General features: G+C 43.7%; 1 protein-coding gene across 2 annotated transcripts in view; it reads left to right on the top strand.

Moving 5' to 3' along the window:
- LOC107998104 (neurogenic locus Notch protein) overlaps positions 1-27,131 on the top strand; it is a 196,827-nt gene that overhangs the window by 42,026 nt on the left and 127,670 nt on the right. For both annotated transcript variants that reach the window (XM_028666933.2, XM_017057142.3), the window contains exon 3: positions 26,135-26,406. In XM_028666933.2, the coding sequence (XP_028522734.2) occupies positions 26,135-26,406 (272 nt within the window). The remainder of the gene's footprint in view (positions 1-26,134; positions 26,407-27,131) is intronic.

The following is a 27,131-nucleotide window of genomic DNA, read 5'->3' as shown; positions in this document are numbered from 1 at the left end:
TTTATCTAACCGTATTGACAGATACCTGATCGCGCGAGTATCCATCGACAGATTCGATCGATTTACGCCACGGTGTCGATACCGCGGCTCTGCTCGAGGGGAGCAAGGAAGGGAGGGGAGGAGAAGGAGGAGGAGGAGGAGGAGGAGGAGGGACCGGTGTATCGTCGAGCGGCGTTCCATGCATTAATGCATGAAGATGGTGTATCGACACACCCCGTCTTGTAAGGGACGATACGTAAGTATACGGGCTTATCGCGCTCCTCTCACCTGTCCTGTCCTACGACTCCCTTTCCCTCTTTGCATACTCGCGTAAAGTGTCCGCGTTAATGTCTCTTTTTGCGCCTCCTTCCGAACAATTCTTCTTACTTACCAGAGAGAGAAAATTTCACCTCTCTCGAAGAATAATTTTATCGTTCCTTTTTTTTAAATTTAATCTCGCTCTTTTTTCTTTGTCGCGAGTATAGAAATCGTCTCGGAAATTTCACTCGCGTCTTTTTACTTATTTATTTATTTATTTCTTCTCGAACGAAAAAGGAAACCGCGCGCACTTTGGACGCGAGTGCACGTTAACGCGCACGTGGACCTCGATGGATCTCCTTTCGTGCCTGGTCGAGTGCAGTGTCCATATTTGACGTGTTTCGGGTATGGCACTGTTGGTTATCATTGATATATTTGAGAAGCGAATGGGGATAGGTGGGAGGGCAGGGAGTAGAATATTCCTTTCGCTCGTGCGCGCTTCGAAAACGTGAGCAAACATTGTAATGGCGATCCAGCGTGGCTACCGACTGTTAATGTCTCTTGACCACTTTTTCTTCTTCTTCTTCTTCTTCTTTTTCTTCTGGCGAGTGATCCCACCGTCGATCAACAGCGCTCGCGTACGCACGAGCAACGCGTGTCCCGAGTGTTTTTCCACCCCGTATACAGAAATAGTATCGTTTCTCGCTTCTCTCGACCGAGTTTAAACGAAAATTTCACAATCTTGTGGATCCGAATTTCTCAAAAGGACAGGGCAACGATCTTATAGATACTTCAACCTGGTTTCGTTCTATAATTCGAATCGATCGCTTCCACGCTTGTATTCCACTACTTGTTATTATTCGAGAAAGAGAAAGAACGGGAGATCGTAATCGAACCAGATCAAATTTATTCAACAATGTGAAATTAATTCGGAGCAACGCAGAGCAGAGTTGTTACAATTAACGCGAGAAAATGTTACACCCTCGACTTAACTACTCCGCTTATTATTCCCTTCGCGTTATTATCTCAAGGTTGTCGGAATTTCCGCCTATTAAAGGTCGGCATCCGGCAGAAATTAGCCTCGTCAATGCGAAACTCGAAAGTCGTTGCAGGTGAGCTCGCCGATTCGTTCATATTCTCCGGTTACTTTGCATTTTTCTCCATGAACGAACCTTTTTGAACCTTTCCACTCCAAATTGGAAAATTTTTACCTTTCGTTCTGTAAAAAGACTCTCGTTAAAATTAAAAGATGAGGCCGAGGGAGGGGTAACGGAAGGAGGGATAATTGGCGTGGAGAGGAGCGTCGACGCAATCGTCATTCGAGGATCTCTGCCACGTTCTGATCCGCGAGTTGGCATTCGGATCTGCTCCAGCCCGTTGTACGCGCGGGTTGCCAACTGGTTCTCTGTCACGGTGGCACCGGCAATTCGTCGGCCAACGAATCCGTAACGAGGCTATTGTCTTTTGTCGCCGATCGCTCTCCCGGTCGCGACGCCTTCCTCGCCGTGTCGCCGTCTGCAAAAACCGCCAGCTCGTAACACCGGCTGCCCGCTACATAATTAATTAAATGGACGTTCCATCGGCGACGGAACGGTTGCTCGCTCGCTCGCCTCCTCACTATTAATTAGAGTTACATCGCTAATCGATTCGCTGGGTGCTGGGGGAGGAGGTTGCTGCCTCTATCCTTATCCTCTCTCTCCATCAGAATTTCCACCGAATTCTTTTCTTTCCACATTTATTATTCGGAAAATATCTCGGCTCTGTTGGAGAAAAAATTCTTTCCGAAACTTTCTCTCTCCGAAAGTGTCTCTGAAAGTCGGTTTATTTTCGTTCGGATAATTGGCAGGAAAGTGGAAAGAGCGATGCGCTTAGGGAGCGCGATATATCGTTTATACTTGAATCCACGCCGACACGTCTCCCACCACCAACTTTCCCACGCGTGCTTCGACTCCCTTAGCAGTGTTTTTCTCCGGCTCCTTGGCCGTTGGCAGCGACTTGCCGTCTGGGCCGGTTCAACACGCTTCGCGATTTCCCGAGAAACGCGCATGCCTCCTCCTCTTCTTCTTCTTCTTCTTCTGTATTACCGTGCCACCGGTGGTGATCGATCGCCTCCTCTCTTATCCCGCCTTTACCTCGATCGAAATCGAGGTAAGCAGAAACGTGCAAGACAATCGTGTAACGGAACGTGTTAAGACGGATTGGAAAATGTCGATTCTTCTTTTTCTTCTTCTTCATTTTTTAAGCTGTTCATTTTTATTTATATTTCGTTTCCTCCAAACGTATTCAAACTTTTCAAAAAGCGGCTTCCGTCTCGTCTAGACGTATTACGTAGATCCGCTTCTGATCCGCGTTGGACGATATCTAGCACGCTCGTTCCATCGGAAGGAACCTTGTAAAAGGATGTCGCAGGGTTCACGGTCATGCCGACTATTCACAAGTGGTTTCGATCTCTTTTTTTTTTTCAATTCTTATCCTCTTTTCGGGGATTAAAGGTCAAGGTAGGCGATTTTAATTCTCTCTCTCTCTGCTTCTCCCGATATGTACACACGTACGAATCGTTAGTTTCTCTGTTCGAGATCAGGATTCGAAAGGTTAAGATAAATTAGGTAGATACCTAATTTATGGCGCCTTGACTCGAGCTTTAAAGATTTGGAGATGGAAATCTTCTTTCTACCTGTTGCGCGAACATCTTTGCTTCTTTTCGACTAAATCTCAATTACGAGATCGAGGTAGGATCCCTCTTTTAGCGGTGATAAATCGATTCGGGGGGGCTAACGAGTAGCGCGTAACGTTATGGATTCCTGTTTTTGCGTGGCGCAGCTTTCAACCGCGATTGGCGGACATTCATTAGTTTCCGGTTGACAAGCTGTTTATTAACGTCACCTCGTAAACGCGGTAACCTTACCAAACTCGGTTCAATCGATGATTCGAGTCGGGAACGGTGGAGAGTGAAAAAGTTTTTAAACGCGTCACCTCTTCCCTACGAGTAAATTCGTGAAAGCGATCGACCATCGATCATTGAAGCCACCAGAAAGGAAGGCCGGCCGACCATTAACGATCCCGCGATCGTGTCCATCGCGATATCTCGTTAATTACGAAATTGCCGACACGGCGACCAGTGTTTCGACCTCGTCGCAACAACATAATTCGATGAAAGTTGACTTGTGCCCGCTCACCGACCTTCCCTCTCCCGCTCGATTCGTGAAAAAACGCGCGCGCTAACAATTCTTCTGATCCGCTTGAAAGAAATATCACAAGCTCGCCTTCTAGATAGACATTTTTTCCCTTCGACTGTCCCTTTTAATCTCGTTGAGTTTAATTCTCATATTCAACTGTTGCCAGACAAATTTTCAGATTTGAAATTTTTAACGAACGAAAGAAATTTTTTAATTTTTAACGAAGACTCTTCGAGTCTTTTCGTTAAATTTCAACCGTTGCGAAACTAGATTTGAAATTTTAAACGAGCGAAAGGAATTTGAAAGAAATGGAATTTGAAAGGAATTTGTAATTTTTACACTTTCAATTTTTAATTTCGTTAAATTTAACCTTCAACTGTTGCGAAACAAGATTTGAAATTTTAAACGAGCGAAAGGAATTTGTAATTTTTGCCTTTGACTCTTTTAACTTCAACTATTGCGAGACAAATTTTCAGATTTGAAATTTTTAGTGAGCGAAAGAAATTTGGAAGAAATTTTTTAATCTTTACTCTTTCAGTCTTTTCGTTGCGAAACTAGATTTGAAATTTTTAACGAGCGAAGAAATTTGTAACTTTTATCTCTCGCTCTTTCGAGACAAATTTTCAGAATCGGAAAGCAAGGTTTTCTCTTTCCCCGCAGATAAAATGTAGTTGCGAATTTTTTACTCTACGTTCGACAGCGACAAAGGTCGAAACGGGTCTAAAACGAGGGGATAGCGAGTACTACTGGAGAACAAAAGGAAACCGTAAGAGACGACAGGAAACGATAAACTGGAACATCCTATCGATATCGTGCTCCCGGGAACCAGTAGCGTGCCCAACGTCGGCTACGTGGATGGAAGAGAGGGAGAGAGAAAGAGAGAGAGAGAGAAGTTTGCGCAAAAAGTGGAATCCTCTCGAGACGGAGCTAGTAAGTAGCCTTATGTAGGCTGACTCAGGAAGGTAGCTGGAAAGCACGGTGCAAGAACCGTATACCGGCGCGGTGGCCATTTTGCAGCATCGACGGGGACCTGTTCGAAGAACCAGAGCCGGGGATACGTTGCGCGAAAAAGCGGATGAAGTAACGAGGTAAAATTACGTCTTGTTATGTCCACGGGATTCCGTAAGGATCGATCGAGCTTTTATAACGGCCGCAAAAAACTTTGGCGATCCTCGGCGAACCTCGCCGGTAGAGAAAAATCGGACGACTCGATCCAGGAATTCGTTTTCGCCATCGAACGCATCCTTGAATTTTCGATTATTTATTTTTTTTTCCATTATCGATTTTATTCTCTCCCTTTATTTACGAATCCGACTTATTTTCTCGAGCTCGAACTCGTTCGACGAAAAGTGGAAAATTAAACTTGGACAATGCCAAGTCGAGAGATACACGCGCGTACGTGAGTTCTCTCATCAAGATTATCGTGTTTCTCGAGCGGGAAGGGATTATATTTACGACTTCGTATATACCGATCATCGAGACTCCTCGGTACCGATCTTGAATGTACACATTCGATCAGCATCGACGAGGAGGAGGGAAGCGGGGAGGGTTGGCTAGACACACAGTCAAAGGGCATGGGTAAGAGTTACACCCGCGTGTACGTGATTGAACGTGGGCTCGCGATTTACATCGCAATCGGAGTCGTAATCATCGTGAACCGGGCACCGGTCCGAGGAGGCCGAAGGAGAGAGTGTAAAAGGGCCCCTGCGCCCGCAAAGGATAGAGTTTATACGCGGCCACGTACGAGATCGTTAGTAAGGGTGGAACAACGGCTACGTGGACGACGACCCGAGGAGGAGGGAACAAGACGAGTACCCACCGACGATTTAGCGAGCCTTTGCATCTCTCCTAGATCCCTTCCATCTCGCTTCCGTTCTTCTTTCCCGCGTCCAACGTGCTTTCGTCTTTTCTCTTCGCGAAGTTTCGTAATTTTTCATTCGATTCTTTTCTTACGGACACGACTCGAATCCTAAGTTCTTTCTCTGCGAGTCAATTATAATTCTGTGGAGTCTATTATAATTCTGGCAAGAGATTGGTAACTTTCTATCGATCCTTTCGAAAGATACAATTCTGGCAATTGGATAGATTGGTAATTGGATATACCTGGATTCTTCGTTGGATTTTATAATTTTGGCAATCTCAGAGATTGATAATTTCGAAACGAATAAATCTTTTGAATATTTATAATTTGTACAAAACAGTTCGAAGTTTTTTTACAATTCTGGTAAACCGAGAGATTACAACTTTTCTAATAATGAGTAATGGATATGGTTCGAACGAAGCTTTTTCTATCGACTATCGTCACTTTCTATCGATCCCTTCTCCGAAACGAACAATGGAATCTTTGTATCTTTCGAGTATTAGCAAAAGATGGATATTCAGGTAAAAATAATGTCAAACTACCTGTTCCACACAGCTTCCATACCGATGTTAATCCACAATTCTGTAAAATCTTAGACAGAAACATTCTCATTTTTAACTCGATACTCATACATTTTATATATAAATTCTCAATATCATCGCTATAGCCGCTACATTTTTGTATAAACTTCCAATTTCGAACCTCTTCCCACAAACTATCCGTACGTCTCGCACGCCACTTCACGGTTGCGCGCCATCTCCTCTCTGAGGGGTCGTAGGTGTCCGTCCGTGGCCATGATTTTTGCGCTTGTCAGAGCATGAAAGTAGAACGGTGAGCATCGCGCATCACCGGCCCGAAACGCGTCGCTCGATGAATCCTCCTCCCTTCTTTAAACCTTGCTTCTCTCTACCAGCGTTTTTCAGCCCTCGCCGAAAGGCCACGCGACGCCTTGCCACTGTGCCAATTTTCGCGCTCGCACGAAAGCGGGGAGGAGAGACGATTACACGTTGCGGTGCGCTCGATGCTGCGCGCGCACTTGCGAGCGGAAGAACCGTTCCAGGCATTAAGTAGCGCTTCTACGGCTCGATTCCACGAACCGTTGAATCCGCTTCGGCCATTACGGGCGTGGGTAGAGGCTACCTACGCATCTGCAATCCAATCATCCGCATTTTTCCCGCTCTAATCACATTAACTAAATTGCGGCCGGCTCCCCCTCGTGGACAAGGAGCTAGAGCGTCTGCTTCTTGCCGCACAAATTCCTTTTTCCACCCTCCACGGATATACAATCTTTCTTTCTTCCAGTTTTTCGCGCTCGATCAATTGTCCCTCCACTACCCTTCTTTTCCCTCTTTCGAATATAGTATTTCAATAGGTCTCTACTCACGAGACATCTTTCTTCTTGCCTAAGATTCTTTTTTGATTCTTTCTTTTCTTCTGAGCACCCTCCACGAATATATATAATCCTTCTTTCTTCCAATTTTTCGCGCTCGATCAATTGTTTTAACATTACCCTTTTTTTCCTTCTTTCGAATATAGTATCTTGATAGTCTCTACTCACGAGACATCTTTCTTCTTGCATAAGATTCTTTTTTGATTCTTTCTTTTCTTTTGAGCGCGAATGTATAATCCTTCTTTCTTCCAGTTTTTCGCGCTCGATCAATTGTTCCTCCACTACCCTTCTTTTCCCTCTTTCGAATATAGTATTTCAATAGGTCTCTACTCACGAGACATCTTTCTTCTTGCCTAAGATTCTTTTTTGATTCTTTCTTTTCTTCTGAGCACCCTCCACGGATGTATAATCCTTCTTTCTTCCAGTTTTTCGCCTCATTTTTTCGCGCTCGATCAATTGTTTTAACATTACCCTTTTTTTCCTTCTTTCGAATATAGTATCTCGATAGGTCTCTACTCACGAGACACCTTTCTTCTTGCGTAAGATTCTTTTTTGATTCTTTCTTTTCTTTTGAGCGCGAATGTATAATCCTTCTTTCTTCCAGTTTTTCGCGCTCGATCAATTGTTCCTCCACTACCCTTCTTTTCCTTCTTTCGAATATAGTATCTCGATAGGTCTCTACTCACGAGACACCTTTCTTCTTGCGTAAGATTCTTTTTTGATTCTTTCTTTTCTTTTGAGCACACTCCACGGATGTATAATCTTATAATTTCTCTTATAATTTCTTTCTTCCAGTTTTTCGCCTCATTTTTTCGCGCTCGATCAATTGTTTTAACATTACCCATGTTTGAGCCACTTTCTTTTCTCTCTTTCGAATATAATATCTCGCTAGGTCTCACGAGACATCTTTCTTCTTGCGTAAGATTCTTTTTTGATTCTTTCTTTTCTTCTGAGCACCCTCCACGAATGTATAATCCTTCTTTCTTCCAGTTTTTCGCCTCATTTTTTCGCGCTCGATCAATTATTTCAACTTTACCCTTGTTTGAGCCACTTTCTTTTCCCTCTTTCGAATATAATATCTCGCTAGGTCTCACGAGACATCTTTCTTCTTGCGTAAGATTCTTTTTTGATTCTTTCTTTTCTTTTGGATAGTAGGAGGATTTTATCGATATATCGATTCCTTTCGGGCGGATTGAAAAGGATTGGCCAGAACGAAGGTAAATATGCATGTGTGTGCACGAGAGACGGTCGATTGCACACATATACGCGTCTGATCCCGGGGACCTTAATGATCAGACATCCTCGCTGCAAATGAACTACAGGAAGTAGCTACTTCGGATCCTAATGTGGCGGAATAGATAACGACGTGATTTGTACATCGCCGCCAGTTTCAGAATACACCGGTAAACGTGTAACGAGTAACAACTCTTCTCTCGTTAAGTAATTAAAATAAGAGGAAACTGCAGGTCAATAGTAGTTTCGAGGAATCCTATCCAAATATCGAACGTGTAACATTGGATCGCAACGAGACCTGTTCTCTCCACTTCTGAACCCATTTTCCTTTTCCTACTTTCCTCTTACTCTTCGCGTTTAACGCGAGTTTCGTGATCACGTTGTTCGTAATTCGAAATTATACTTATTCGGCGTTCCTTATCATTTCTGCACCAAGCAAGGGAGTCTCGAAGCGACGCATCGAGTAATACGAAACGAGATCTCCCCAATTTTCGATGGCCTTTAGACATCCGTCCGTGATCAACGCGAATTTCTTCGAGTTTGGCTTGAGTTATGGCGCGCATTTCACCCAATTTCCTTCTCGATCACTGTGATTATCGAAGGCTCGCGGTTCAATTCAGGCGGTGAGAATAAATTAAAATGTTTCCGAACCACTTTCCTCCAGGTACTCATTCGCCTCGTACGTGGCAATCGTATGGAATTTCATTCGACGATTACACGTATCTTGCATCGCGCGACGAACGTGTCAAAGTGTCAATGGCTCACGGCCGAAGCGATTATCGTGTCTCGATTATTACGAGGAAATCGCACCGACAATTGTTGCATCATGGAGAGATGTAAGATCGAAAGGTGTTTAAAGGTGTTTAAGCCGTCTTCTTGCGCGGCCAATTCCGAGGGAGGCGATGATTTTTCGTTCCTTCGAAGAGAAAGGTTCCTGGAAGGAAGGATTGTATATCTCTGTTTTGGAGAACGAGGCTGCCCGCGAAACCGCAGAGACAAAGCGACGATCCGAGGCAAGGAGGGAGGACGAGACAAAAGAATATTAACGGAGCGGCGCCATCTTCTTTATCCCTTAACTTTCCTTCCACTCCGTCACCCTGTCATCTTACACTCCCGGTAAGGCGAATAAAGAATCCGCGCTAATAGAATCTGCGGTCCTTTATCCCCACCCACCACCTCCTACTTCATCCCTCTGCAATTCGCCATTCCTCTTCGCCTCCTCCCCTCGGTGTCGTCGAAACGACCCTCCTTTCACGATCCTCCTCGACCTTTGACGGTCGTGTTTTTCCCCCCTACCTGTTCGAGGAAAACGACAAATTCCATTCGCCTTCTCCCCTGTTATTACATTCGGCCTTTTGTCTTTTTTAACGACTAGGTTTCAGCGGGTATTGTAAAATTTTATTATTTCCATGGAGAGGTACGAAAATCGTCGTCGTTTCGGTCGATCGTTAAAAAAAGAAAAAGGAAAGGGAAAGAAGAAGGAAAAAACTGGATTCTGGGCCGGATTCCGGATAATCCAAGGCTTTTGCGGGCGGGAAGGAAGAGGTGGAAGGAAGAAAGAATGATGATTACGTTCGACGAGTCAGCGCCTTTTGTACCCGTGGAAAAGGTGAGGAGCAAGTGGCAAGAAGAAGCGAGTGGCGGAGCAAGAAGTTAAGCTCGTTGACATCGCGCTCGTGAGGTCAGCCAACCAGAGTTCGATTCCCACCGATCTTACTTTCGTATTACTTAACCACTTACTCGCCCAACTGTAATTGCTCTAGGTACGTCGAGATACGAAGAAGATACTCGAAAAAGATTTTTCGAAAAGTCGACAATTAAGAATTAGGTACGAAACTTTTCAATTCCGTTGGAGAGGAACGTTATTTACACCGATTACGAATGCAATCGAGAGGTGGAGGATCGAGAAGTGAATCATCGTCGCGATGATTGGAATATCGCAACGTTGTATCCGTATGAATATGCAATATGAGTATGATAATTCAAGCTTCGATATACAATAATAACGGAATTGATTAAAAAAAAAAGTTCCCAAGAGTCTTGTATTTCTAGTGTCGATAATTGATATTTATTTTTTACGCGTTACGCGTCGTTTCGTATTTATCGCGAAATGGAATATGCAAAACGCGTAGGATCGGCAAAGATTTTACAGTTACGAACGAGTTGCGTATAGTTAAAGATATGTGCTTTTTTTTTTTTTTTTTTTTTTTTTTTTTTTACGTAGAAAATGATATTAAAAACACAGGTATGATTCCAATAATAATTTTCATCCAGCGTAATGTATTTATTTTTTTTTATCCTTTTTCACGTCCTCTCTCTCTCGAAATGATTTTCTAACGCCACGATGGTCGACACAAGGTTTAACCGGACAAAATTATTTTTTTCGTTAAAAATTTCGACAACTAAATATATAAAAAAATTAACAATTGCATTTAATTATATATATATATATAGAATAAAAAAGAAAGTACATAATAATCGATATATAAAAAATTAAAAAACAATGAGCAATTAACTTGGAAAGCGTTTCGAATTTGACGAATGTACGATAAACTGGATCTTGAATATCCGATAGGTATGAGCCAGAATAAATAACGATAATTTAACATAAAATAACAACAAAAAACAATGAAAATAATGGAATGAAAAAAGTGTAAGAAGAAAGAAATAAAAAAGAAATTGTCAACTAAAGTTACGAATATTATTATTGCTTACTTCTCCAAACTGTAATAAATAAACAACAATAGAAATGCATATATATTATAATAAAACCGATTGAACCGATGAAACATCGATCGATCCTCCGCCTATGTACGTTCGAGAACAGGATCTAAAATATACAAAAGTTTTCACATACGTACACAACTCGAGACAATTATCGAGGATTCAAAATTTATTTTCTTTCCCTCAAAAATTCAGCGACGTTCAGACATTGGAAAAACTAGAGGGGGAGGGGGGAGAGGAACCAGGTTCGATTCGAGCAACAACGTCCGTCCGTGGACGGAAAAGGCAGGGACAGGATGCCGATAGAAATGGTATCTGGGAACGCGGATCGAAAAGGAGTCCCAGCTTGATCCACATCGGTGGTATCGCGAAGCTGCGGCTGGTGGTCCGCGGAGGGAGTCTCGCAATGGCGTAAACGCGAATAAGCGGCCTCACCGCGTAATCTCCTCTCTGCGGTTTCGCGTCGCACGGTATATTTTCCGTTAAAGCGTGACCGAAACAGACCCCCTCCCCCTCCGTTAACGGATGTTCGTATTCAATTTTCAAATAGGAGAGTTTGCGAGAGTTGCTCTCCTCACCGCGGAAAATTAAGTGGCGTGATGGCGGCCAAGTTTTTTTCTCTCTCTTTCTTTCCCTCTCCTCGATCGCTTTTCTAAGCGGGGGGAAAAAAGCGGCATCGATCGATTCAATCCCCGGCCAAGCGATGGGCCGAGTTTATAATCGTGTCTCGATTTTTCTTCTTCACTTCTCTCGAAATTATTATCCATCTGGATAGATCCGTTACGGAGGCAAATCGTTCCCTCGACCGGTTAAACGCAATTTCGATATTCCGTAAAGCGTGAAAACGTGTCCACGGTGTCGTTTAAAGGAATTTTTGATCACTTTTTTAAAACGTTGCGCGTGAAAAAGTAACGAACTATTGCGTTGAGCTTCTTTTTTTTCCTCTTCCACGTTGCAATTCGTTATTCGAGTTAATAGATAAAAATATCACGCGGACTGTCATCTTTCTTGCGCTCGTTTTTCTTATCGATACCTCGAGAAGCAAATTGCAACACGTATAAACTTCGTTCTACTTGGCGTGTACGATGTTGTATTGCGAAACGTAAAAAACGTTCCTCTACCGATAAACTCAAATCGCTCGAATAATATTACGATATATGGGGGGAGAGAAAAAAAAAAGAAAAAGAAAGAAAAAGGGGGAAAAAAGCGGAGAGAAGTGTTGGTAATGCCGTGTAATTATTTCATCGTTCCAGCCAAGGTTTAGAACCACATTTCTCGCTTCTGTACACTCGACGTATGATTTTCTGCAGTCGCAGCCGATGGAACCTTGATGATTACCGATCGATGATCAGCGTACAGCGATCATTCGTGCTACGCGTTACCGTCGCCATCTTCTCCGCAACGAGCTTTTCTCCGTCGCAACGACTCGCGTAAATAATACACTTATATATTCGTGAACATAAATGGACGGCGGGAATGGCCACTTTGAGGTTTCAGCCCGAGAGGTTTAACGTTTTATTACGCGATGAATTTATCCCAAGTTCGATCTGGACGTCGCGTGTTTATTCATTTAACGGGAGACCGGATTGGGAGGTGGAGTTTGAATTTTTTTTAATCACAACGTCGTTTTTATGAAAATTACGTGCTTACAAGAATTGACACGACGTTACATTACGGGAATAAAATTCAAGAATTCTATCTCTCGACGATATCTATCTTCGTTTGTAAATAAAATAGAGGCTGGAAAAAAAAGGAAAAGGGAAATTAGGGACGTAAGGATTCTTTTAGACATGTTGCTATTTAAATAAAACTTGGAATGATTTTATACGATAACGATTAGATATTTTTTCTCGATTTAGAAATATAATCAACTATTTTCTTCGCATTTGCATGATAATTAATTTTTATCTTAATCCTTTCGATTAAAAGACATTTGTTTTTTTTTCATTCGACTCGAGCAAGTTTTTCATTGGTTCAAAATTAAAAATTTTGTAGCGAAGAAAGTTTGCAAGTTTTAATTATTTGTTTTTTTAACATCTTCGATGTTTTAACTTATTTCCACACTCTCGTTATATCCTTCGACGTAGATGCATATAATAATACAGCTTACAACTTTCTATAAATTTCTTCTTTCCACTAAAAAAAGAAAGAAAGAAAGAAAGAAAGAAAAGAAAAAGATATGTATTTTCGTCATTCCTAAAAAAAGAAAGGATAGTAAGAGGAAGCACGGTTTGCGTATGAATGGTGGCGGAGAAAAAACATGGAAGGGTGAAGAAAAACACTTGGGACGACCTGTTTGTCGGGAGCGAGGCGAGGTTTAGCCGGTGGTGGAACGTACGTAAACGGAAATGTCATTGCCACGCTTCGACGCGACGACCAAGAAGAAGCGGAGGGTTGCTTTTTATGAAAGGAGGAGAGACGATAGGGGCTAGAAGAGGGGGAGGAGGGGGAGGAAGGGAGAAAAAAGAGATGAAGAAGAGGAATCCACCGGCCACATGGCGCTATGCATATATATATATATACACATCGTAAACTGTCAACGATACTACGGCTTGTGTCCTGTTAGCGATCAACAGAACCTTCCTCCTCCACTTCTCTCCCTTTTTCTGCCCCTTCTTGTGCCCCCTCCCAGTTTTTTTCCCCACTCGTCGCCTCTCTCGAAGCGGTGAACCCTTTGCCACGATAAGAAGGAAGACATCTGCTGTGCAAAACCCGCTCTTCGACGCTGTTCCATCTCGGAGCAACACGATCCACGTATCGAGCATTCCTCGTACAATGGGATTTCTAAATTTAGAAACTTGGTAGTCCAATGTTCGGTCGAGATTCGAGAAGGTTGGAAATAATCATTAACGAAGCGAATAAAAGTGAAAAGGAAGGGCGGTTGGTGAATGGATGGATGGAGAGGAATTGCGGAAAGGAATTTACGCGAAATCGGTGTCCCTTTCCTTCACCAACGAAAGGATCGTATTCACTCTCACCCCGAAGGGGATTCTGCCGGCATTTCTTGCCTCCGAGTGCCCACACGTGGCCGACAGACGGCCTAGGTTCCGGCCTAATTGCTCCCTCCGAGCCTACATTTTTCGATCGACCCCCATTCCCCCTCCTGCGATTTTTCGATCATTATCCCCGCCCTCTCCTCTCTTCCAATCGAATTCCTTGCCCCATTTCCACGCCCCCGATTCTCCGGATTTCGAACCCGCATCCTCTCGCGGATTAATCAGTTGCCTCGCACGAGGAGTTATCGCTTCGAAGCCAACGATGGTGAAGAAGTAGGGAGGGGAAAAATTCAGATTCTGTATCCATGCGATCCAAGAATAATTACAAGGACGAACGAATCACTTTTGGACGCAAGAAGAGTGTTTAAGATTCTTGAATGAAATAGCCATCCTGATTGAATCTTATCTTCGAAATTTGCGACAATGTTGATCATCGCATCGATTTTCTCAAGATTCTCAAGATTCTCGTGCAGCCACGAGATCGACACGATTCTCACACGAAAATTTTTCTCTCACGTTTATGTCGTTACGAATGGGGGTCGTTGGCTGGTCTCGTTGCCCGTGTGTCCATTAACGTCGCTCTCAGAATGTTAAACTCGGCGACGAGTATCACGAGCCCATTAGCTTATCAATGAGCAACCCTTGAGTATGGGGGAGTACGAAAATAAACCGTGAAAGACCCCGTGAGAACTCGCCCACCTTTCGCCGCTGCCCCCTTTCTCCTCCCCGACGCGTTGCATACCTTCTCACACTTAACCGCGTCGAAAGCAGACGCGTTACACATGGCGTCGCTTCGTCGTCGACGTCGTCGTCGTTCGCGCCAAGGACAAACGACAAAAACGATCGGGAAACCGTGTGTTGGGCGCAAAAAGGGGCACCAAAGTTTATTGTTAAAACAAACGGTTAAGTACATTATAGCCTCGGATACTCGACGGAATTTTAACATTTTTCCCTTTTTTCAATCCTCTCTCTCTCGTGATTAATATTCGTAAAAATATATATATACACGGATAAATCGTTTACCTTGTTCTTTTTTAATAATCGACCCCTCAAGGATGATCAATTTGACCAGGAGGCAAATCTTCCTCGATCCTTCTTCGTCTCGATATTTGAACGGGTTCCACGCGACCTGTCAGTTTTCCAGTTTCACGCACGCGCGTGCAACGTTCCCTGTGCAGTCGCAGAAAAGAAGAAGAAGAAGAAGAAGAAGGAGGAGAAGAAGGGGTGGACGAAGCTGCGGTCATCCGCGGCGTCACCGCAAGTCGCGTGTTTTAAAAAAACACCCGATGGGTGTATGCGGGCATTTTTCTCGAACAACGATATCCCCCTTTCGTCTACGTGTCGTCGACGTCACCGTCGAGGCTCGCGTTTACGATCGACGACCGCACGGGCCAGTGTTACGTTTCAGAAACCGCAGAGTGCACGACCACCGACACGTCGCTCATGGGAACACTCCTCTTCGCTCTCTTCCTTTCCATCCCCCCTCCTTTTCAATCCCCGCTCGAGGACCTCTGCGCAAATGATCGAACATTTCTCCTATCATTTATTTATAATCGTAATTTGTAATCGCGATTACCGAATCGATAATCGAGGAAGATGCCTCGTGAAAGGAAAAAGAAACCCAACCAAATTTCTTCTCTGATAATGTTGTATAAATTATTAGGCATTAGTTTGCTTCTCATCGAGGAGAAAAAGAATATTTTCAGGGATTTCGTAATATTGCGAAAGAGGTGGTTCGAAATTATCGATTAGGAATAAAGAGGGAGGAGGATGGTAGGGTTCTAATTAGAAGCTAATGAAGAACGAGTAATCGGATATTCGAGCAAACAAGGGTTTTCCTCCGGGTTGGCGTGTTTATGGACCGCAGAAAAGCCTCCCCTCGAAGAACAAACGGCAGCCCCCTCCCAAGCCCGCAGTCACATTATCCACGTGGGAAGCTTTTACTCCCTGTTACCACCTTCCCATTCATAGAACCACTTATCCGCGTAGTACCTTCCTCAACGGGCTCTCGATTGTCCTTGCTTCGAATGCCGAATGGTCATCGATCCTGTCAACGAAATCGGACGCCTCGTCTTTTGTTCTCGCGCGGCGTGCAATGAATATCGATCATCGGACGAGACACGTGCTTCGAATCTATCCATTACGTAACGCGCCCGTTGATAAAACGTTCGTTTAACCTTCTCCCGCAATTTCTATCGAAATTCAATCTTTTTTAATGGAACAACTTTTGTCGTATCGAGCTTGACATTTTCTCAACTCAATTCGAAGAAGAAGAAGAAGAATTTAGATAAACTATCTAACTCTATCTCTCATCGAGTAACGTTACGTAGAAATTATTATTCCAACTCAAAGTCTCAAAAAGGAAAAAGAAGGGGAAGAAGAATTTACGAATTTACGAATTTACGACTATTTCTTACCAAATAGCTTTTAATGGAATAACGTTATATACAAACAATAATTCCCAAATCTCTGGAAATAAAAAAAGAAGAAGATGAAGAATTTATGTAGATCGATCCAGTATCTTTCATCAAATACTTTTAATAGAATAACAATTATATAGAAACAATTATTCCGGCTCTCTGGAAAAAGGAAAAAGAAGAGGAAGAAGAATTTACGAATTTACGACTATTTCTTACCAAATACCAATAGCTTTTAATGGAATAACAATTATATACAAACAATTATTCCAACTTAAAGTCTCTAGAAGAAGAAGAAGAAGAAGAAGAATTTACCTTGACTACTTAGATCGACTATTTCTTATCAAATACCAATAGCTTCTAATGGAATAACGTTATATAGAAACAATTATTCCAACTCAAGGTCTCTGAAAAGAGGAAAAAGAAGAGGAAGAAGAAGAATTTACGCAGATCGATCCTCTATCTCTTACCAAATACTTTTAATGGAATAACAATTATATACAAACGAGTATTCCAAAGTCTCTGGGAAAAAAGGGGAAAAAAAATAGAATGTACGAGACGATTGAATTAGAAGGCGATTGCTCAATCAAGAACTCTATCCTTAAGCTCGCGAGACCTGGGGTATCCGTGCACACGTTGGTCAACGAGCGGTCACGATCGAATCGCGACATCTCTCGACTCCCTAGGATTCTTATCTCTTCCCTTAATTGATCGCGTCCGTTGACCCTTAATTATTCGACGATTCCCCCCTCCTTGACCCTCGACCAACCCCTCCTCCCTGCCCCCACGCACACGAGAAACGGCGTTCGTTTCCTGTGTGTGTCCGACGCGCACCCGCTCTCTTAATGGATGCTAATTCGACCACCGTTTCGCGGTGCCGTTTCTTAATTAGCGGTCCTCACGACGAGGAGGACGCGCGGCTCCGATCAGTGTCCCGAGCTAATTACACGCTTCCAGACTTGCGATCTCGGGAAGAAATCGGGGCCCCCCTCCTTTCCCCGATTCCTCCTTTTTCTACTTTCTACCACCGAGATTTTCTGGCTGGCCGTCGCGGTTCTCGGTCGATGACGAGGTCGATGGCAAGTGGAAGAGTTTTCGAGGTGGAGACCGAGAGGAGGAGCGGGAGAGTCCGGTCCATTAACATTCGGCGCGGCAAATTACAAGCCGAGACACTAATGGATCCAGCACGGGCGGTCCATTGATGGTGGGTGGTGTGATGGTGATGGTGATGGCAGAAGTAGTGATGGTGGCAGTCGTGATGCTTTGCCTCCATCTCCCTCTTTCTCTCTCGTCCTTCTCCCCCTCCATTCTCCGTCATTTTGCGGGATCGAGTCGAAGATGAGTTTTCGCGATACCGCGGTGGAGAAGAGTGCCGATAGATTCCGTTCTCCTTCCTCGTGACATCTTCTCGATCTTCCTTTCTTTCCATTTCTTTTCGTTTCTCTTTTTGTCTTTGTGAAGTAGTGGACAAAGCAACTTCGTGCTCGTTTCCTTTTAAGAATCGAACGGAGGGATGCGATTTTATGGGAGGGATTGCGAAATTTCGATGGGAGCAGCTCCAAGCATCGCATTTGCGAAGCGCGTAATTTATTCGGAATATTAAATCGATCGGGTTCGTGTCGTTTCTCGGCTTGGAAAGATCTCGAAGAGCTGGTTGATCGACGAATATTTTCATATTCACGCCTCGCAATTTTTCTTCGCACCCGTTCCACGTTCACGCTCCCGTTTTCCACGGTTTAGACTTGCGATAAGTAAATGCAAGGACACGGAGTTGCTCGACGCTTTCGTCGGGAAGGAGTGGCCACGAGAGGGAACGATATCTATGCCGTGTATCCGTGTATCGAGGAGGAAAATGTAGGTCGAAACGAGTCTCTCTGTCTTTTCTCTTTCTCTCTCTCTCTCTCGTTCCATTTTTCGAGAACCGTTCGAGAGAGCCACTCGATCGAGACTCGAAAAATTGGCCACGATTTCGGCTAAGGGACGAAACGCGGGGAGGGGGATTGGAAAAACTTGGCGGTGCAGTTTGGGTAAAAAAGGATCGATATCGAGCGGTTAACGCGAGCGACCAAGCGTGGTGGATGGTGGGCCAAGCGGCCGAGTTGCCTTTTACCTCGTTCCATCGCCTCTCCCCCCCTCCCTCCACCCTTGGGGCTTCTTGCGCTTCCGCTTTTTACCCCCGAGGTCTCCGTGTAATTCGAGCTCGTGCCGAAAGAAGTGCCGGGGAATTCGCCGCGGCCGAATGCGCTCCAATTCGACGGTTCCGCTCCCAAATCTGACCATCCCCCCCATCTTACCTTTATATTTGCTCTCCACCACGTTTCTTATTAACCTCCATCCTCTTCCTTTTTTCGCTCCACTCCTCTCGTTTCTCTCACGGAGACGATCTCAGGATATGAAGTTATATTTTCGAGTTTCGCCGATGATGCGTATTTATTTCGAGAGATTTTGCAAGAAATTAAAAATTCGTTTCCTTTTTTACGCGGAGACGATCTCAAAATTACGATATAAAATTATATTTTCGAGTTTCATCGATGATGCATATTTATTTTGAGAGATTTTGCAAGAAATTAAAGATTCGTTTCCTTTTTTACGCGGAGATGATCTCAAAATTGCGATATAAAATTATACTTTCGAGTTTCGCCGATGATGCGTATTTATTTCGAGAGATTTTGCAAGAAAGATTAAAGATCCGTTTCCTCTTTTACGCAAAGGTAAGCGGCGATCGTTCGCCGTTGGCAAAAAGATCGTAAAAAGGGAAAATCGTCACCGGTCACGATTTTAGAAATTGTCGTGAAATTGTCGGGCGAGCGGCGAACAATGGAGAGAGGAGAAGACGCTGCTCAATTTGCGGTCCTCGTTTTGCTCGCGCTTCGTTTTCCGTTGGGCTGCGACTGCGATGTTATTACGGGCTAAGTGGACGGATTCGTAATGACACCGGAGGCTGCCATTTTAGCCGGTTTAAGTATCGGCCAGGGATGACGGTAGTCCGCTTTAGATTATCTCTCTCTCTCTCGCCTATTTCCTATTTTCGATCGACCGGTTGCCCAGGCTGGAAACGATCCTTCCTATTTTATCGTTCGTAATCTCGCCGGCCGATCTTTAAGACCGGAAATTCGATTACGGTACTCCAACTGGATTCTAAGAATCGCGAAAACGACCAGGGAATAAACACTCGAGATGTAAAATGCTTTCGATTCGCGGTGGATTAAAAATATAAACGGATTGGATGGAGAGAGAAAAAGAAAGAGCATCCAAGATCGATTTCGCAACTATCCGGTGGACTGGATGCAAGTTTGAACGAACAAACTTCTCGAGGATCGGCAAGACTTTTGCTTCGAAAGTCGAAGCTGCGCGCAATTTCAGATGCTCGTTTAGATAGTGACGCGGGTCCATTCGTCATGTGGACGAGGGGAGGAGAGGCGGGTGGGAGGCAATTTCGTTCGTTTCCGGACAAATTCGCGGAAATCTCGACTATCCATCTCTCTTCCTCCCCTCCACTCCCGGACATCGACACCTTCCTCGCCGCCATCGAGCTTTATTAATTGCCCGCGAACGACCTCAACTTCTGCGCCTTGGCCGGTGTAATAAAATTTTTACGGTACCTGGGCCGGACATTCTTCGAATTCCGTTCCTTTATGATCGTTGCAAGGAGGAAGGAATTTGTCAGCGAGAAATTTTCAATCAACGAAAAAAAAAAAAAGGATATAATACGAAATAAAACTTGGATTCGATTTTTTATAAAAAGTTAATTTGTTAACAACAATTAAGTTAACGCGAACGATCTAACGGTCTAACGGATTAAAAATTATTATTTTTATTTAGATAAAGGAGAAAATTTAAAGGTAAAATACGCGACAACGGTATCCTTTCGGGTGGGAATATATTTATTGCAACAAATTCGTGCTTGCTAAGCGCGACATGTGTTACTTAATGAGCGGCGGCTAGGAAAGAACGCGAATATCTCTAAATACTGTTCCGTCTAATTTGTCGTGTGAATGGGAGGCGAGAACTAGGAAGAGACCACGGAAATTGACATGGAACCAGCGCAAACTTTGCACTCCCACGTAGCGTTAGGATACATGATTCATCGGCATCGTCTTAATTGTCTTATTTCGTCGAGTGGCGAAAATAGGGGAGGAGAGGAGAGTAGAAAATTTCGATCGACAAACGAGTGATTTATGGATATGAATATTTTGGAGAGAGAGAGAGACGAACACTCGTTTGCTCGAGATTATTATTTGTCCAGAGGATTTTCTATCCTCGTGTTTTACCAACCAATTAGAACCTATCTACGAGATATCATAACGCGTTTAGATCCCCAAAAAATGGAACGAATCACTACTGTTGGAAAGATCTACTGTTTGGATTTATCAATTAACGTGATATCCTTCTCGTGGAAAGGCGAGGACCAATTCGAGTCGAGAAAAATTAATCCGTTCGATTATTCATTAACATCAGTTTCGAGCGAATGTTTCTTCTTTTTCTTTTTTATTTTAATTTTGATCCTATCTCGTGTCGTTTCGAAAGCTCTATCGTTACACGTTCCACGATTAGTTTAGCGTTTTAGCGTTCTGTAACACCGCGTGTGTTTAACAAGGCTTGGTGAAACCCTAAACGCACACCGCAGAAAACAGTTTAAACAGTTTTGTAACCGAAGACCGTCGCAATTAACTGGCGAGTCGCTGGCCGAGTCCGGTTAAAACTCTCTGCGTGCGTCTCTTTCAGACCATTTTAACGTTGCACAATTATTATTAAGCCAAAATTATATATTTCTCTCGTTTAAATTTTTTCTTCTTTCTCGCATTTACCTCCTCTCTTTCTCTCTTCCCGTCTTCGACCCATTTCCCTTTTTCCATATCGTAACTTTACCCAACGATTTTCTACCTTTGTTTGATTCTTACTTTCCTCGTCGTTTTCTAATAACTTCTAAAATCGTTTTCCAAAACGCACGACATTTCACATCTTATCTAAAAAAGATGAAGCAACCGGCGGTCATCCGCCGTTCGTTCGTAGCGGAGTTAGTTGCGAGCAATTTGCATGGAAACGCGAGTCGATCGAGCGATACTCGAGGCATCCCTCGATCGAGATCTCGATTATGCAGATCGATTCATCAAGGAGCGGTGGTTGCCTCGTAAATGCAACGAACGATTGCACACATTGATTTCTGTCCGTCGAATGCTATCCCGCTGTTGCTAATTGTTGTATCACGTGGTGAGAACGCGAGACTCGAGGTGTCGTAAAAATGTTTCGTCGTCTTTCTTTCTCCGGCGAGGGATAGGGAAAAATTTGGCGCGCTTTATGAGTTTATCGTCAATCGTAAATCCCTTGTGAATTCGCTTCTTGCCCGAAAATTCCGTTTTCGGCGGAACATTATTATTGCGGAGAACGGATCAAAGGTCCTGGACGACTTTACGATTCGAGTTTACAACTTGCTCTCCCTTTCAAGGATTTCTAGCATTCAAACAGCGATTCTCGTCTGTACAAGAAAAAGGGAAAACATAGATCTTTTGAAGAAGGAAATATTACCACGAATAATAACATTCTCGTTTCAAATCCAGAAGAAATTATCGATCGCCCGGGTTTCGCGAAATGAATTCGTAAAAGAGAAACAAAAGTCGACGGACAAGTGTTCTCGCGCGTGTCTCAACTTCTTGCGGCGCGTCACATCCTCTCCTCTATTTTTGCCGACCGACACAAATCATCGAAGAGAAGAGCTTCTTGCTCCGTGCACATCCTCCTCTTATTTTTGCGTAAAGCCGGAATCGATCGGTGGAAAACCGTCCTCGCCGCGCATAATTCAGTGTTCCTTCCCCCTGGCGTCGTGGATCCATCGCATTCCGGCCCGCTGTTTACACACTCCTGGATCGATCCTGATCCTTACAAGCCGTATTCCTTCCGTATTTCTTCCATTTTCTTCTGCTCGACCTCGCATAGAAACAAGGAGGGAGAGAGGGAGGGCACGAAGAACACCTGGCCGCATCGCGGTACATCCTTCACTTCGCCTCGAATTAATTCCTTTTTGCCATTTTCTTTCCACCCTCCTCCCCCTCGACCGACGAAACGTGTTCCAGCGCACGACTTCAACATTCTGCGATCCTGAGAAACGCAGTTACTCGATGAAAGTTGGCTAGTTTTCGAAAACTTCGAAATTGTATTTTGTTCCACGAATTTTGATTAATCGACCATGTTATTTCATTGAAAGGTCGATTCCATTTGCGTCAAAGATTTTGATTAATTGGCGATATCGTTTTATTTACAGTTTCTATGATAATAAAGAAAAATATTATTGACAAGTTGATTCCATTCGCAACCGAGATGAAATGCGATCAAAGTTCAACGCTTGTCCAATTTCTATCCTAATAAAGAAAATTACGTGTCATTGAAAGATTGGTTCCATTTGCAAGCGAGATCGGCGAAATCCGATGAAAGTTCAACGTTTACGGAATATTTCCATAATTATGTAAGGATTTTGATTAATCGGTAAAAAATACGCGTCACTATTGAAAAGTTCATTCCATTTGCAGATCGCGAACAGAAAACGCATTATTTTGTCGAAAGCTTCATTCCATCGCTGTGGCGTTCGTTGCAAGGATTGAACGTTTCTTTCGATCGGAGAATCTAAATTATACTTCTCCGTTCGATTGTTCGACTCGAAAGGAGGACGCTTCTTACCTTACCTCGTTCGCCTCTCTCTCTCTCTTTCTCGTGCGGGATCTCGTCGATCGTCCCTGGACGATAAGACGAAATTTAAGGAGCGTACGCTCGTAGATCGCGAGTGATACGCGTTGCGCGGACGCACGCGGAGCGGAATAAATCTTGGCGGCGTGTCGCGGAGCCGCCTGGACGTTGCCCATTACAGGAGGGAATGGTCAGCCATAAAGTGGCTTCGTTTCGTCTTCTTCTTTCGAACAACGTCGCTCCCCACTCGAGAGAGAGGCAACAAAGCGGGATGATGATGATGCTACCGGACGGAACTTTACTGCCCGTGAAGTCCCTGATTGATACACGCTCCGCGTACACTCTTTGATGCAATCATATTCGCGTGCAAGATGAATATACACGCGAGCGACCAGTCGCGTACCCGTGTCTCGTCCTCCTCTCGTTACTTCCGATTTTTTCTTTTCCTTTTTCCTACGAAGAAGAAGGAGGAGGAGGAGAATAAAAATTCGGAGAATTTTCAATTTCGACGCGGAAAAAAGGAAAGGAGGGAGCGTGTTTTTTCCTCGAATCATGGGGCATTGCGTGTCCCACATTCGTTGATAAAATTACCGGCCGTTTTCATAGAGCGAACCGCGCACGATAGTGTAATTACAGCGTACTTGACACGATATTCGTAGATGCGATCGCGCCGATTAGAGCCGCGTAACAACGTAAACATTTGGCGCAACGTTACGTAAAACGTTGCATAAAATATCGCAACGAGTATAGTTGAAATAAATAAATGAATTCGATCCTCGAGAGACGATCCGGGAAAGAAAACGAAACGAAAAGCACGGACGGTTTCGCAACGGGTTCTCTCTCTAAAATAATACGTCCCGCAGGAGATAAAGAAGGGAGGAGGGTTTCCTTTGGTGGCACCACGGCGGTTCGTTACGTCCCTGGTTGGAAGGGAATATTCACGGATAGAAGTCAATAAATCCAAGCGATGGTGCTCAACGCGGCCTGGCCACCATCCGGTAGTCCATAGAAGAAACTCGGTGCCGGCGAATAATGGCCGTGGAATCGTCGCTTCCGTTTATAGAGATACCGGCTGCGGCCTTCTAAGCGCTCGCATACGCAACGTATCCCCGAGACAGAAGAAGAAGAAGAAGAAGAAGCGGCGGCGCGACGAGCTGCGTGAACCAACGAGCCGCGCAACCAGCTGTGCGCTCAACAATGGCCACCGATACGTTCTTGTCTTTAAACTCTGCGACCGTCCCCTGCTCGTTTACCCGCATTTTTATTCGTAGCATTGGAGAACCGCGGTTTTCCTCCTCCGAAAGGAAGAGGTGCGGCTAAAAAGGGAAACGATTTTGGAATTTTGCCGGGGTTTAAGAAGTCGAGGATGGATGTCGTCGATCGTTTAACCCTTTGCGCTCGAATGGACTCTCAGGATCGATATTTATTTACGTATCTTATAAAGCGTTACATTGTTTTATCTCAAATTAGATCGTATCGAGCTACGTTTTCGGCGTTAGTCGAGTTTGACAGTCGTGAGAATGGATATATTAGTTTCAAAGTTTTTGACCATGTTTTTCATTGTTCGACGACGAAATTATTTCTATTCGTTAAGAAATTCGAAAGGAAAATAGCTCGCGATACTTGCCCAGACAAATCAGAATGCATCTTGTTAATTATTAAAATATCGCACAAAACGATACGACTTTAACATTCGACAAATTTTCCTTTTACACGAAAAGATACAGAAAATATTAGAATATAGGAGCGTTAATTCGCGTTTCAAGTTAGCTAGAGAAATTCATTCAAAGGAAATGGTGTGGAATCGTTGTTCGACTCGGAGCGCAAAGGATTAAAATTGATGAAATAGAGAACTGCGACGAGTCATTCCGCTCCATGACTCGGTCCAATTTGTCCGCTGTAGGAAATACTGCTATAGGAAATATTCGATGCGAAACGAGTGGAAGAAAAATGCCTGTGGCCGAGCAACGACCAAACGAGTTATCCTTAAGAGACAACTACCGTTCCTCCCTTCTTCCCAACGTCGCTGTTCTTTCTACCGAGAAGCGGGTAGGCCATGATCCACGATGATCCATGGATCATCAGGAGGTCCGTGAGCCTTTCTCGAAGAGGCGATCGTTGAAAACCATTAGAACGAGGATGGTTCAGAAGAAAGGGCCCTCGGTAGATGCCTCGTTTCAACGACGCGTTTGCCTTCTCGGATCGTAGAAACCTTCGTCGTGAATTCATCTTCCGCTTTCCCATTTTATAGGACACGTGTTGCTAGTTGGACGGAAGCGAACGATCGCGTGGAATAACAAAGGATGAGAGATTTAATTAGTGAGAGAGAGAGAGAATTCCAAAACCAGATTTTTCTCTGAATATCTGGGCAGGGGTGACTCGAGGAGGGATCGAAAAATAGCCGAATGAATTGCTGAACGCGAATTTTACAGATACGTGCCCCTTAATGACACGTATCGGTCACAAACCGATTCCGGATTATTCGTGGGAACGGATTAGAGGGTGAGCGCGCTTTCACAGCAGTTGGACGTAAAAGTTGGATGTTCATGTAAAAAGAAAGGGGGAAAATAATTTCTTTCTTGTCTTTCTCGTCGATTGAAAAGTTTTCGGAGTCGTGATGAAAAATCTTCTTGGTTCTAAGGAAAAATAATATATTTTCGAAACTTCCATCTGATCTTTAATTCGAAATAGATAGAGATATTCCATTTTTTATTACAGCTTCTCGAGCGTCGAATATTTTATTTTTTAAAAACAATTGTAAATGGCGAAACAGTGATAATAGAAATATCGGTGAAATATCTGTGATGGGTGGTTGAGGTGAGGTTGCAAGAGGTCCATGCAATTTCTGATGTGTTGGCAATAGGATGGTATCTCCTTGTTTCAGAATAATGAATTATTCCTCTATTTTATTGTTTCGAGCTTTATTGCAATAAGCTCGATCCTCTGTCAATTGAGGCGATACCTACTTTTCCAATCATTTTCCATCCAAATGTCTGAAAAGTGTGATTGGAAGATACGTCCAACTCTACTTCCCTTTTGGCTTTCAATTTATCTTCGTTTAATCCTCTGTTGCATGAATTATTATTTGAAACAAATAATAACAGCATTCTTACTTTTTAAAACATTGATTGTACGTATTTTGTATCCATGAACGCAAATTGAAATTTAAATCTCCAATTGGGAACTGAATGCAATAGAGGATTGATATCAATTTCGATCCTACCTCATTTCTACATCTTTGAATTTTTGAAACCACCTAATACTTCAATTTGCACTCGTTAACGAATTTATCACAGTTAAACTAATACAAAACCATTGTTGCTGAAAGGAAATATACAAAAGATAAAAATATGCCAAGCAAGATATATGGAGGTTAAACAGAGTTCGAATTCACTATTAAAAACGCTTTCGTTTTCTTACAGATGCACGTCGAAATTCGTGGGAGAGTACTGCCAGCATCTAAATCCCTGCCACACGGGCCCACGGTGTCAGAACGGTGGTTCGTGCAGGGTGAAGGAAAGCATCGGGGGTGGTACGCCATCGTTCGCTTGCTCCTGCCCCGTCGGATTTACAGCGAGCCTCTGCGAGATCCCGCTCGAGAACGCGTGCGACTCGTCCCCGTGCCTGAACGGCGCCACTTGCAACTTGAAGTCTCTCCACGAATACGTGTGCACCTGCGCCACTGGATACACCGGTAAGCTCTCCTCGTCCCTAATTTCATTCCCTTAAAACCGCGTCAAAATTTTTTTTCTTTTTTTTCACACGATAAAAATCCACAGCCAAAACAAAATTAGATGATCTCTTCGTTAGCTGCGATTGCTTAAAAAAAACCTTTTTCCAGAATCAATTTAATCGCTTTAACTAACTCTAACAAGCGACGAAAGACCCGATAATAAGGAGCTTGAACGATAAGCTCCTATAAGATAAAAATATTTTCTATTTTCTTCCGTGAACAATCATTGTTTCCGTCACTAGCTCCATAGACTCGCGTAGGCAGAGTTGGCAAGGTTGAACGATAGATCGAACGATAGATAATCGCTACGTGGTAACAACGGTATTCGCATTGTCTCTGTTTCATTGTAGAACCGAGGATAGAAGGATAATTCCGCCGTTCGTGTTAATGTGAAAGAGAAAAAAGAAAAAGAGAAGAAAAATGTAAAATGGAAATCGAGAATCGATCGGACGTCGATTATAAATCGATCGATTAGAGAGATAATGTAAGAAGGAATTTCGAGTCGTTCCATTCCCTGTCTCTTTTTCTCGAGAGGGGAAACTCGAATTTGTTCGGATCGCGGAAGTGTCTCTCTCTCTCTCTGCCTAAACGAGTATTTTTTTACGGGGCCGGCTTTACGCGCGGGGGGCACGTGCTCTCTTGACAAATAAATCGGGGGAGGGGGGAGGAGGGGAGAGGAGAAGGAA

This window comes from Apis cerana, linkage group LG3 (assembly GCF_029169275.1).
Source record: "Apis cerana isolate GH-2021 linkage group LG3, AcerK_1.0, whole genome shotgun sequence".
NCBI lineage: Eukaryota > Metazoa > Arthropoda > Insecta > Hymenoptera > Apidae > Apis > Apis cerana.
Note: the sequence above shows the minus strand (reverse complement) of the source record. Positions and strands in the feature narration are given on the sequence as shown.